The sequence below is a fragment of the Bombus fervidus genome, chromosome 18 (genome assembly GCF_041682495.2).
Source record: "Bombus fervidus isolate BK054 chromosome 18, iyBomFerv1, whole genome shotgun sequence".
NCBI lineage: Eukaryota > Metazoa > Arthropoda > Insecta > Hymenoptera > Apidae > Bombus > Bombus fervidus.
In genome coordinates, this window is record NC_091534.1 from 3,896,713 (window position 1) to 3,910,668 (window position 13,956).

The window sequence follows — 13,956 nt, forward strand, 5'->3', positions numbered from 1 at the left end:
TCGGAGCGTGTTAATTTGTCCACGATTGTTGTAAGCAATGATAGCAAGTTATTAATTTGCTCTGTTTGTTTCACGATTAATTTTTCAAGTCTATTGAAGTTATCCGTGTCTTGTGAACTGGGAACACTAATTTGTGGTTGAGCACTATGGATTTTCGGTCTGTGCGTAAGGGATTGAAGGAGTAGTGAATTTTTGTGGATTAAGTGCTTGGTTGGGTAGGTCCTTAACTCTGATTTTGGAGTACTTATTTTTATACAAGGTCTTGTACGCTGCGCAACCTTTATAGTTCGCAGGATTCTCTCCTTGAGAGAGGACGCACTTCGCAAGGGTTTCTGAAGATTTAGTGCACTGGTTTGTAGGATGAATACATGTAACGCAGCGGTGATTGTGGTTGTAATATTTTTGCGTGATCGTACCTTTGGCACCTTTTGCATTGAACTCTTTTTTTTTTTTTTATAAAAGGTGGTTCAATTTTTACGATAAAGAATAAGGATAGTGAGTTTTTTGTGATTCTATGTCTTATATTGCTGATGTTGGTTACTTCATGGCCATGATTTAAGAGTTCAAGTTTCAGTTCATCTCAGTTAGCTGAGTGCTGGATGTTGCGTAGTACCACTCGAAATGTCTTTCTTGTTTCAGTTGATATGTGTGGAAGTTTGCGTTCCGAGTTCTTAGTAACTTTGTTAGTTTTCTGTAGAAGTCTGGGTTGACGGGCAGGATTTTAACCTGATTGGTTTTAATTTTTAGTATGTAATCCTGTTTGTTAATATCTTTCTCGATGGACTTTATCATTGTTTGAATGTCGGTAACGTCATCAATGAAGATTGGTGAGGGAGAAGGATTTTTGTGTATGTGTTGAATTGTTGATGCTTCAGCTATGTCCATAGAATTGTCTGTAGATTCTAATATTGCGAATCTTTTGTGAGTGGTAATGTGTCTTGTTGACGGTTCGTTCTGACTAGCGTTTACATTTTTTTTGACTGAATCTAGCTTACGTTTTTTGATGCTGTTGGTACGGTTTGAAAGATGGGATATATTATCCTTTTGCCACGGAGGAGGTAGAACTGTGCGGTTGTAGTTTTGTTCATGATGACCTTATGTGGCTACTTGGGTCATCTTCGAGCTAGTTAATTCAAATTGAAATAACTAGTCGAGAGGTTATGATTTAGATGAGAGATTAGAAGTGTTGGATTTTCCACGAGTATTAATCTCTGTTTCAATTCACTTTCGTTGGAGGGACGTCACTTATTGTTAACTTCACTGGGCACTAGACACGCGTCAACACGCTTCAGCAGTCGAAAGAAAGCTGGCAGCCAGATGACCATACACCCTTATTGCGTACCCTCAATAGTCTTAAGGACCCACCATAAATCTTGCTATTTTCGTAGTTACCCATTAGTTATCCAATTATTTGACACGACGGATCAAATCCGCAGACTAAGAAGACAACACCCTTTATATATAAGCATTAGATGCAACTAGAATCGAACATACTATAAACTTTTATAATGCAAGTTACAGTACTACGCCAAAATAATTTACTTATAATTCTCAATGAGAATTGATTGTAAAAAGTCTACCAAATAAAAAAAAATTTCTTTTTCATGGTTAAGGTCCTTCAGAACAAAACAAGTATCTTTTATTTCATGTGTTCCTTGAATTTATTGTCTACTACGAGAAGATACGGTAAAGTTGGTTTCTCTCAACGGCGGCTAAGACCCTTCCTAGTCTACCAACCTTCTTATTATCCAATCAGAAGCAATGTCTATTGCCCTCACTTTCCTAGCCAAAATTGTCATCGACAAATCCGATGGTCCCGTGCGCTAGACACACCCATCACTAGCTTTTCTCCGCCATAGAATCGTCATCGAACTTCACTTATTCTCCAACCTTACAATAATCAACATGTCTTTACAGGGTTTTCACCCGTTAATCATTCATCTACTTCACTTATATTTACGCACCAGCGTAACCAGCTGCTATATAAAGTTGTTGAAAATATATAATATTACAACCTGTTAAACTCAGCGTTATACTCATTGAACCACGCCTATTAACCTATTAATCGAAACGGGAATTTACGACTCCCGTTGACGCGTTTCCTCACGATCGTGTCTCTCCGCGAACGGTCGTAACACAATCTCTCCAATGCCATTTCATAGTTTCTTTTATATAGAATCAATATTACATATGTATATTTCAGTTCATTTGCGTTTGTTTCAATTTATTTTACTACAAACAAGCGATCTTTACCATTTAAAATATAATATGAACAAAATATCTCGCACGTTTAATGTAGTCACCGCGTAGCGTATTTTCACCTTTCCGAAACCTGAAAGGTCGAAGACAAACCTAACAATAACTTATGAAAAACCGTTCTTAAACTCAACTGTTGTCAAAAAATAGCCGGAGCTTCGCGCAACTATCACACGAAGGCAAATCTTCCGATCACCTCTACTGACTGGTTTTAAATTATTGAATAACCACGGTAATGAACCATTTTTACTGTATAAAATGTAAAATACAAAATAAATATTTTCAAATTCAAAATCTTTATTTAAATTATCGTAGCAAATGAACTGATAATATTTTTGTCATATATGATACTGGTAATGATAAATGATAGTTAATAGAAGACACAATTGAGAGAAACAAGGAATCTCCTGTTACCTGTTGCTACTTCCACTGCGTATTCTTTACCAAAGATCGAACGATAATGCGTCTTCAGGATAGTAGATACCGACACGTCTGTCACAGTACTGTAATGATCACGATGTAATACTCCTTTAGATACTCGTGCTTTTAATAACACCACCCTACTACCGAAACTGTATAACGTTATGCATGAATAATTCGATTAACGTTTTTATCTCCAGAACCAAGCAAAACATAGATTTAAACATTTGAATTTTAATGACATTCTTATCGTATATAATATTTTACTAGTTAAGACGAAGGCGAAAATGTTTGAATTGCAAATTTCATTTTATATTGCGAATGACCTATTATGCTGGAAGTAAATAACATACAGTCGGTGCGAAACGTATTCATGCAATGCTTCAATAAAAATTAAAATTATGGCACAACATCGTTTAGTATGAAATTATTAGGAAATGAAAAATATATACATATCTTACAAGTCTCCAAAGTAATTTAAAAAAAATATTCGATACGTATTCCTGTTGTGAAAATATTAATAAGTATCTAGCTAATGATAAAAATAAATGTTTAATATATATTCGTACAGTTAGCACTTCATAAGATATAATGTATATAAGTATTTTTAAAAATAATCAGCATCAATGCGTAAAAATTTGGATTTGAAAGACAATTTCATCCTGATACAAGATAGCTATCCAAAACAATGTAATACACGATATTCAATGGTATGTAATACAATGCTAATACACGAGCGTTAATATTGTATCATGTTTAGAAACACTTAGAAACAGCTCCGCAATATGTGCATTATTGAAAATATATGACTACCTGAAACGAAAAATATTGATTCACCATATATCATCATAAAATCATTTAAATATGGTTTCCTTAAAAAAATCGAAAAATAATTTTAAATACTTTACCAAATGTCCTTCTGGACAAATTGTAAAAATTCAAACAAATAAATAAATAAAAAGAAAAAAAAACGTACCGCGAGTGCGCGAACTATTCACAAAAAAGTCGTAAATACAATAGCAATGTCCAGAGGAAAATTACACGTGCATTAAGTATACTTGAGCTGGTACTGAATGTGGCTGTACGTTGTTTTATGTAAATAACAAACGATTTCCATACAAATTACTGTTCATTGTACATTATAATATTCAAATACATATACATGAAAAAATAAATGAAGAAACACGAAAAAAAGCAACAAAAAAGTTATTTAAACTTATACTCGAAGGATTAGTTAATGTGTTGTTTTATGTACTAATGTGTAATATATGCCGAATGAAAAATAATATTTGTTCCGTTGAATAGCTTTTTTAAGTTTTTGATTTTGTTGACGAAATGACACTATCATTGCAAGGAAGTTCAAAGCAATTTTAAACACATCTGATGAGTAGCCCATTCGTTTTCTTTATCCACATACGCAACAGTGCCTTTAAATAGACCACCTCCAATATCACATATCAATTTTCTGTGAGCAGTCTGTGTTCGGGATTTTGGGTGACCCTCAGTTTACGATGCGGACACCATAATTGCCTTTTTCGGGAAAGTCTGAATTTCCTATCTGCCAAGTTGTAAACTTTACGATGCGGACCTCATCAAGAGGCTAATTAACACACTAAGTCCTCGATGGGTAGGTTCTAAAATTATCATCTGCTGGTATGGATCACCAACACCAGAAGATATGCGCCCACGAGGGTACATAATTACAATATTGGGAAGAATAGATTCTCACCCCATGAAAACTACGATAAGAAGGGAAACCACGGGACGGAGAGTTAGTTAGAGTTATAAGGACCAGACGAAGCTTCTTCAAGGAGTCTTACAACAGTCTCCATCCGGGCGTCATACTCCTCGTGTTACATTCTACAGTGCAAATAAATCAAGTGCACATAATATTACTCGTCATCTTTAATCTACCTCCACCTTGAGCGTCAATAGCGTTCACAGTTCACGATATCAACCGATCGGTTGATCTACTGATCAGTAGCAACCTGACTGACTGTCACCTAGTAGGTGAGAATCGCAACGCAAACCGCGCACTGGGATATAACCTGATCGCGGGACGAAATTTCGCACTGTGATGAGACAGAGGTGAAATTCGTTTGCAAGATTTTGCAGTTCTTCGGTATAAGTATATCACATTTTGCCTTCGTAATTATACTTCGTAATCAATTGGATTATCGTAGTAACTAAAAGTTCGTAGTTTTTCATAATATAATTTTTGTTACACTGTCAAAATTAACTATTTTCGTTACAGAACATGTTAATGGAAGGATATAACATCTCTCAAAGATATTTGGTGTAGGTGCCACGTTCCTAATCGGGATAGATACAAATATTGATTTAGTAATGGCCAGAGGCGAATTTATACTGTTTCACACAGAAGGGGCACTGTCGATGATTCCTCTACAGTGAAAATGAAGGATAAAGGTGGGGGTAGTTACACCATTTCGATATGACATTTTCATCGGATTGGTCGATAGCATTATTGCATCCCAATAATCCCTGCGTTCACGTGTCGTTCGCGCAACGATCTCGCCGATCTTGGTAATAAGAGAAACGAAATATTACAGCTGCTGTGTTGTTGAGAATTGTGGATCTTAATTGCCGAAATAAAAGTAAAGGAACACGACGGTTACATTTAGAATTCATATTAAAATAGTTTAAGATTTATTTAATAAACGATTTCCAGGATCTTCGTCGATATACATTTGCACGTGTCTCAGCACTCTCTTTGTCTCACCATCTTCCCTACCAGACTGCCAATGGAACCGTTACATTCATCTGTTTTTCGAGACGCTCTGCACATACATACTTCACGCACTCATATTCACATACGTGTGCCACTACTACACGGCCAATCTAGTCTAGCACACAAAATTATACATATCTTAATATGTGTAACCTCAAACACTCAGTTGATACTCATCGTGTAATTGTCCGATAGGCAAACTCGCGCGGAACGCGAGATCTCACTAGGAGCTTCCTTCGTGCCTTGTGTTAGGTGACGACATTTAGCATACCTGCGTAAGGGACGATCGCAGCTTTTTTTTTTATTATTATTTAATTTGTACTTTACAATATGTCCAGCTCGACATTCGGTAAATTTTTCTAGCTTAATTGCTATATAGCTTGTCGAAGGCTACCCCCAGCGGGATACCAACTTCGAGTTTGTGTATGTCATTTTTTTAGTGAGGTCGGTGTGGTGTTTTCTTTTTAGTTTTCTTTCTACGAAAGTTTCGCTCGCTTCAGTGGTCAGCTGGTTTGGATGTGTCGGTCATCTGATGGTAGAATGAGGAGTGCCCCACAAATGCTTGGGTTTGGCCCTACCAACAATATTCTACTCTGAAAAAAACACAATTACGCTCATTGAATTTATTTATTATAAAGAAACCAAAAAGCTAAAAGGATCACGATCGTGGCATTCGTGAATTTGTGGGCCGCGATTCATGGATATGTGTGTGGCATTATTACACAGTCATTGAAGATGGAGATGTGGAGCGTAATATTTGTGCGAAGAGAATAAAATCCAACAAATGTATGACAAATATGATGAAACATTTAAAAGTGCACAATTCAAGATAGTTATAGAATTAACACGAATAATGGCTACATATCTTATTTGGAAATTGATAGGAGAAAATAAAAGATAGATAAGTTAATTTTAAATTTGATAATTGCCGACTTACTTATTATTAATTACGCCCCTTGAACCAAAACAGACCAGTATCTCATATCAAACATTTCAAACAGTTGCTATCTGTAAAATGGAGAAACGAAGAAAGAAGAAAATGAAAATCACGTAAATACCGAAATACAAAATATCGATAGTGGAATTACCATAAATGTTTATATAGACCAGCAAAAATACAGATAGCAGTTTCATAATTGGATGCAAGTTCAAAACAAAAAAAGAAAGGGAATTTTTGTCGGTTCTGGCGGTGGAGTATGGGCAAACAGATCTATACTTACGCAATACAAACGTCTATTCACGAGCAATAAGTCTCTACTAGAAATGAGCACGCATACGAAATACCAAACAATATATAACTTATACTGAATATAATTTACTTATAATTCTCAATGAGAATTGATTGTAAAAATTCTACTAAATAAAAAAAAAAAAAAAAATAAACTTATACTGAATAGATAGCACCGGACGCAGCGAATCGCATTCAGCGTTCAGTCACTTGTATGAACGATGCACCAATCTCGCAAAATATAGGTAGGATCTTTAAATTGTTGCACAGACAACAGGACTTATAGAAAAACCTTAAGATTTGTGATAAGTAGAATTTATAAAGAAATCGGAAGATTTTTAATATCCTCTTCTAGTAGGGCTAAAGAAACCTTAATTAAAGTATTTATTATTCATTAGTACAAGTAATTGTTATTCACTAGTTTTTAAATAATCTTCTTTCCATCCTATCTTTTCATCGTATCTTTTTCTAGAAAGCTTCTAAAAAAACTATGTTTTCGATTTATTTAGAAGAATACTCACGATAAATAACGAGTAAACAGAAAATGGCTCAACAAGTTTTGGAACCTTACATGAGAAAGAGATAGGACTGTGAATCATCTTGAGAAATATCTTATACCTATTAATACACACTACATATATCTGTATGTATATCGTGTCACCTCGTGTTAATTGGTAAGGTCAGATTATAGGGTGAAGGATGTATATTGGTTAATTTACGAGAAATGATTAACGAAAATCTTGGAGTATGGCTTTCGAACGTTGAATACAAGACTTCGCTTGTATTACAATAATTCGATGGATGTATCGTTGGAATTCCTTGCTAGTATTTCAGAACGAGTCTTGTTTGCTTTGTGAATTTTTAGAATTGCTTGTTTCTAATACATTTATAAAAATAAAATTGTATTATATACCGTTACAGCAGATGAAGCTCAGCAAATTGGCATGTGAACATAAAAAATTAGTGGAATATTCGAATTTTCTATTATGATTCTAGATAGTCCATTATTTTCTACTAAGTACATGACGTATTCTCTTTTGGTGGTGGAAAACTAAAAAATAGTCGTAGAAAGAAAATTTTTAAAAATTTTATTCGAAATAAGCAATAAAGTAAGCAATAAACTAAATGAACTAGGATTTGTAGAAGGACAACTACTGATGTTTGGGCTGTTTCACTTCGTGATTTTATAAAGGATTAGTAACAATTTTTCTTAATACAATATTAGCTACAAAGTAGCCTAATCCATCGTAGAACAGTAATTTAATTAGAGAAACTCGAATTTTCTTTTAACTTTTGTTCGTCTCTTTACGTAATACTAAATAATAATATTAGTAGAAGTAATAATAATAATTGGAAACATAAATTTATATTTTATAAACTATTTTACAGATAGTTATTGTATTTGGGAATACTATTAGAATAATTGTACGAACTTTTTCATTTGCAATATTATTTTCAACAATACAAAATGGAATAATATGGTTTGTATTATTTCTAATTATTAATAATATGTATTATTAATAATATGGCTAACTCCTGAGGAAATTTATTTTTCTGCAAAACTGAACAATTTTTACTTCGCCGAATAACAATTTCATAAGTAATTTTTTACTTTATCGTGATAGCAATGAAAAGGAACAACACAAAGAAGCAACGATGAAGTAATAGAAAACAGAAGACAAATAAATGAAACTGAAAATCACATTGAGTATCTCTCAAGCATTGCCAGTCATTCATCGTTCGAAATTTAAAGATTCGTCGACTCTACACTCCTTTCTTTCTAAAATCATGAAATCATATATGAAGGTACTTGGCATAGACGTTTAATAAAGGCGCTAATAAAGATTAGTGTGAGATATAAAGTAAAAAATGCAGCTATGAATGCAAATGTGAAATACATAAAGTTTGCGATGAGATCATATGCAATAACAGAGATATCTGAACAGATATACTTTATCACATTAAGAAATAATTATTAGTCATAATTAAGTATTTGATATATTAACAAAATTCGGTTGTGGATTAAGATGGTACTTTGATTCTACTATACTAAATTTTAATGCCCACAATTTCAATCTGGAAATCAAATCACAGACGCATCTTCAATTTAGAAAAACTTGTGCGAGTTTTCACGTGTCATCAAGAATGGTCTTTCCGAAGTAGGACACAAAAATCTTTCATATAACGGGGTCCAAACAGAAGATTTGTTGCCAACTGGTTCTAACAAATTGTTCCACAGATTGTTTGCCACTTGATACACATGAAACAATTTTCATTTGATTATTAATATAAAAGTCATGGTATTACACAAGCTCCTCCGTTATACTTACATATTGCATTAGATTTTTGGCTTAGGTGAAAGCAATCAGCAGAAAAATACGATAAATCGGCGAATCCATCCATGGCAAGCGGTATCTTCGCGTGTTTAAGCGTTGGTAAAATTATAACAGCGAAGTCATTTCTATGAAATTCTGGATAATTGGCGATTTCTTCTTCCAACTCTTGCCACCTAAAAAATTTGGGCAAGATTGTATCTGCATATTCCTCATGTGCATCATAGAATCGATGTCGGTATCTAAAACCTATCAGAGAAATATGGCGACGTCGATTTATTCGAGTCATCTAAGCTGTTGAGATTCGCAACATCTCAGTCTTGAACTTTGTACAGAATAATCAAACTTGCTATACACACACACACGTGTATTGTCAGATAGAAATAGTTTTCCACGTATAATTTAGGCCTAGCAAGGGAAAATATCAAAAATGAGAAACTAATCCGAATAACCATAAGGTGATAGGGCAGTGATGTTCGAGTCAACGAACAAGTATAAGAACTGAAGGAATACAATAAAATAACTTTCAGAAATAAGTAATGCACACATACTGTCAAATTACAAGTGAGAATACTATCATTAAGAAAACCTTTCTCTAATGACTAGATGAGGTTGTCCTATATACACGATATATTTCACCGTATATCATGCCATTAATAACGAGTCAAATAGTGTATTTCAAAATGTAGATCGCTGAAAAATTTTTCTTTTCCGAATTTTGCGAAATTTAAGATAAATTTAACTTCTATCTTCATCAAATTTAACTAATATCGTAAGTACAAGGCTAAAATAATAAAAATATGTATGCATACAGATTTAATGTTTATCGAAATTAACCAACTTAAATTAAAATAGAAAACTGAAAGCAACCAAAGTTAACTAGTTATATATTTGAAAACGTACCAGTTGTTGAAGATAATTTTAACATGAGATTCTGCCATCGAATAAGTTAAATGGCAGTCAACCTGTGTCAGTTTATAATAACTCTTTGCAATAAAATTGATTACAATTATCTAATAATAATATTGTAAATGTTGCAATATGAAATAAATTGTATAACGTTATAAAATCTTGGCAGATGACTCGTTTAAGCGTGAGGTATCTAAAAAGCTTTGAAAATTCTCTGAATTATACGAACCTCTCCATTATTTTATAATACTCTTGTCTTCTATTTCTGAATTGCAAAGCGAACAAACATGAACATTCAAAGGTAGTGGTTATATAACATTTCAAAGACTTTCTTCCTTGACGTGCAGCAACGAATTCCTTTAAGTGAGGCATTATATGAACAGTGACAAAAGTCCTGGGTAAATTATCTCTTAATATCGTAAGAGTATTAATTAAATCAGTTCTGTGATTATCCAAAATAGACCACGGAGAAGGAAGTCCACATATAACGCCACAAAAATCATTGTGCCCGATGAATAAAGAGATCAACTATAAAACATAGAAACAGGGACCTTATTATTTGAACAATGAAATAAAAAGTGAAACTAGCTGATAAAACTTTTTGTCCAATTCAATATTTGCTCTAAACAATTTTGATTTGCAATTTTGATTTGGTAACTCGGAAATCCCCTAACACAAAACAAATATCCTTAATTTTTTAAATTATTTTAATAAAAATTAAATGAAATACTTGTCTGTTTCTTTATTCCACAACGAATATATGAAAACTATGTATAATTTTCATATATCTATAAAAATATTTCGACACATTTTCAGTCATAATAAACATAGTAGTATCTACCACAACACTACCAGCAATAATGTTGCTAATATTATGGATTGGAAAGAAATCACAAACAGGCGAAATAATTGTGAAATTCAGTGCTAATATGTATTACGGAATGCTAACATTATTTTCATGTTATTATCTCATTATTTTACCTAAAATACGAACCTTCCAATGTCTCTTTATGTCTATCCTCGGATCATTCCTCATTTTGTTGACTAGATGTTTGGCCATAAATGGCATATCTCTGGACAATGCACCGATCTCAGCGACGTTCAACTGCGAAGCTGATTGAGTAGTCGGAGAATCTCCAAGTGCATAGCCCATTAATTTGGGGTTAAATTCCTGTTTATAAAACGAGCCCACTATGAAAGCGTTATTCTCTTTTATGATTAACAAATCATACAAAGTAACAAATATATTAATGATTGTATAATTTATGTACGTGGTCAATTTTTGAGTAAAGGATTTGTGTAACGTACTTTAAAAATATTGGGAAGCGTCAAATATGTTCGCCAAGTTCCTTCACCACCAATGCTCGCTGACGCGCCTCTATTTTCAACGAGCACCTCCAATAAACTAGTTGCAAAAATTCCAGCACCGGCTGTCAAGGAATCGCCCATCGCGGCAATAACATCTATGTCACCTGGTCTCAAACGATGAACCGACTCGGGAACTTTCGCAGACCTTCCACCTAAAACGGTTATAATAAAGATTTAGGATACTCGGTTCCTGGAATTATATCGAGCGATAGCAACAAATCCTAACAATTCTACCAAGCTACGATAATGAATCTATTTTTTTAAATGTAATGACAACTTAAAAATATGGCGATAAAATATCAATTGGAGATAACAAAACCTGCCATGTTGGAATAATTGTTGTATCGATTAAATAAATATCGATCACGAAAAATGGCAATACTATAAAGAGATCGGAAATAAATCTAAAAGTATATTAAAATTTCTATGCGTTTACATAATTTAAATTTTTAAAGCAAAACACTCTACTTGCAATATTAATTAGGAGTGATTTTAGAAAAGCGAATACGAAAAAATAATATCTAAGGATGATTTCGTTTCTTCGATAACAATAATAAATAAAAATTTAACTACCTGTAACGTTGCATGGAAATGGAACGTCTGATGGAACCTGTATTTGAAGTTTGCTTTCATTTCGCGCTGATCGTGAGAGTGATCCCTCGTCGTGATTATTTGCTCCTAGAAAATATGTTTCATTAGGTCATACGATTCAGTTATTACGATGTGGATGATGTTCATTTTTGTGATTTCACTTACGCAAACATAAAATCAAATCTATTTTCAATAATGCGATAAATCACGAGAATTCCTATTTCACTACTAACATAATTTCGTCTAGACACTAGGAAACTATATCTGCAAATTCAGTTTCTTATAAACTGAGTTATGTCGCGAACAAACTTGATCGGTTCGTGGATCACTTCCATATAAATTGCTTTTTAAAAGAGTCACACAAAAGGAAACATATTACACATGACTTTTTTTACAATAGTGATAGAAGTACATCGCTTCATTTGGAATCAATGATTTTGAAATTTTGGATATCATTTTCTTTGCAAAATTTCCTGTATTTAATATCCATATTATATGATAAATATAACGTGATTTTCAGTATCTGAATTAATATCCATCTTTTCTCGTAGATATTGTAAAAAGAATAATATTAATTCCAAGATTAAAACAGCGAAGGGTAAGATATCACCATAAATGTAATAGTCTGACAAGTGTCAAATAAATGGAAATGAATATTGGATGAACCTATAGTACTCTAGAGTATGGTGTGTAAAGTATGAAATATTGTAAAGCATTAAAAATAAATTTATTACATATGATGATCAAATTTTCATAATCGATAATGGAGTATTAACAAATGAGTAATTTACACTTTTACCATTGCATCCGTAAACAATATTGAAACATTTAATTTCCTCGTGCTAAGAAATTTCTGGTAACGTCCAGTATCATCGATCATCTTGCGTGATGCAACTCGGCCCTGAACAGGATATAAACTTTCTGCACATTGTATATCTATACAACAAGGATTGTATACACTTTTCCTAAAATACCGCATTTTTTCTTTTGCGCCGTTTTAAAAACACATTAGTTGAGAATTACACTTCATTCTATTCTATATATCATAGGAAATGGTCACTATGAAAAATAATAACATTAAGTAAACACATATCGATACCTTGGAAAAGCCAGTTACGAACTTGCCGATAATAATACAAATTTATTGGCGAATCTAAAATCGTCTTTTGAGACGCCGTCAGCACGCATAATTGTAACAAAAGATACAAACTAAGCTTGTCCATCGCACGTCTTGTTCGATCCACTAACGAAATGATGTGATATTCGCGAAAACTCGTACTTGTTATTCGGCTATAACCTTATAACAACACTAAATGGATTCAAGGTGGTATCCTTCTTTACCCTCTCAAAGTTTGTCACGATCTGATATAAATGTACTTGTTAAACTGCATAAAAAACCGCGCTGACTGCTGCACACATGTATTATTTCGGAATCTTGATTTTGCTGTAGCCGGTTTTCAGGATGAGATGCAATGATCGCTACGAAGGTTGTCTTGGCTGTATATATTTCAGAGTAATTGCGTAGAATTGTAAAGTCATTATCGAAAGTGAAGTTGGATTTAGGCAAGGTCTGCCTATATATCTCATGCCCTTGTGAATCAAATATGAGACAAGACGATGAAACATTTAAAGTTCCACCATGATGAACAGTTATTTATACGTGTTTTCGTTATTAACATAACGCACATAATCAGTTAAGTACTCTCGATGTCTAATGTCGAGCCACGAGAATAAAACACTTGAAATAATTATTCTACATTTCTTCGCAGATTTAGTATCGTTGTACAAGATGTAACATCATATGTATGTACTCTCCGTATTATTTGTGTAATGGATATACATATGCCTCATTAATTTTCAATGCGAAATAATACATCCATGATAATTGCAAATAGAAATATTTTGAGTGTTCAATTATATTTCTATTATTATTGCGAAATATTGCCCGCGATGACAATAAAAATCACAGTGTTTAGACAGTGATGACAGTGTTTAGGCTATAAATGGAAATGGCAATTGCAAATGATGTTTCTTATACGTAATTCCTCCAATTGGCGATGGCAAACCGGATGTTACACGACGAATGCAAAAATTCTTGAGTA

The 13,956-nt window shown here is 33.3% G+C and overlaps 1 protein-coding gene across 1 annotated transcript; it reads right to left on the minus strand.

The window, feature by feature from the left end:
* Window positions 1-570: 570 nt before the first annotated feature.
* On the minus strand, window positions 571-13,077 carry LOC139996670 (phospholipase B1, membrane-associated-like). Its single transcript, XM_072021195.1, has 10 exons — window positions 12,954-13,077; window positions 12,114-12,118; window positions 11,837-11,921; window positions 11,204-11,415; window positions 10,890-11,066; window positions 10,125-10,423; window positions 8,984-9,162; window positions 8,771-8,903; window positions 2,671-2,828; window positions 571-1,064 (listed from the first exon to the last, which is right to left on the minus strand). Exons 1-10 carry the CDS (start codon window positions 13,075-13,077, stop codon window positions 571-573), a joined length of 1,866 nt encoding a protein of 621 aa, XP_071877296.1.
* Window positions 13,078-13,956: the final 879 nt, after the last annotated feature.

Bases quoted from the DNA above. Each gene is read 5' to 3' on its own strand.
- LOC139996670 (XM_072021195.1), bottom strand. From the start codon at position 13,077: ATGGACAAGCTTAGTTTGTATCTTTTGTTACAATTATGCGTGCTGACG. The intron at 8,904-8,983 runs GTAAGTATAACG...ATGTGTATCAAG, and splicing joins CCAAAAATCTAATGCAATAT to TGGCAAACAATCTGTGGAAC. The intron at 2,829-8,770 runs GTTTTTCTAAAT...AACGTTATACAG, and splicing joins ACACGTGAAAACTCGCACAA to TTTCGGTAGTAGGGTGGTGT.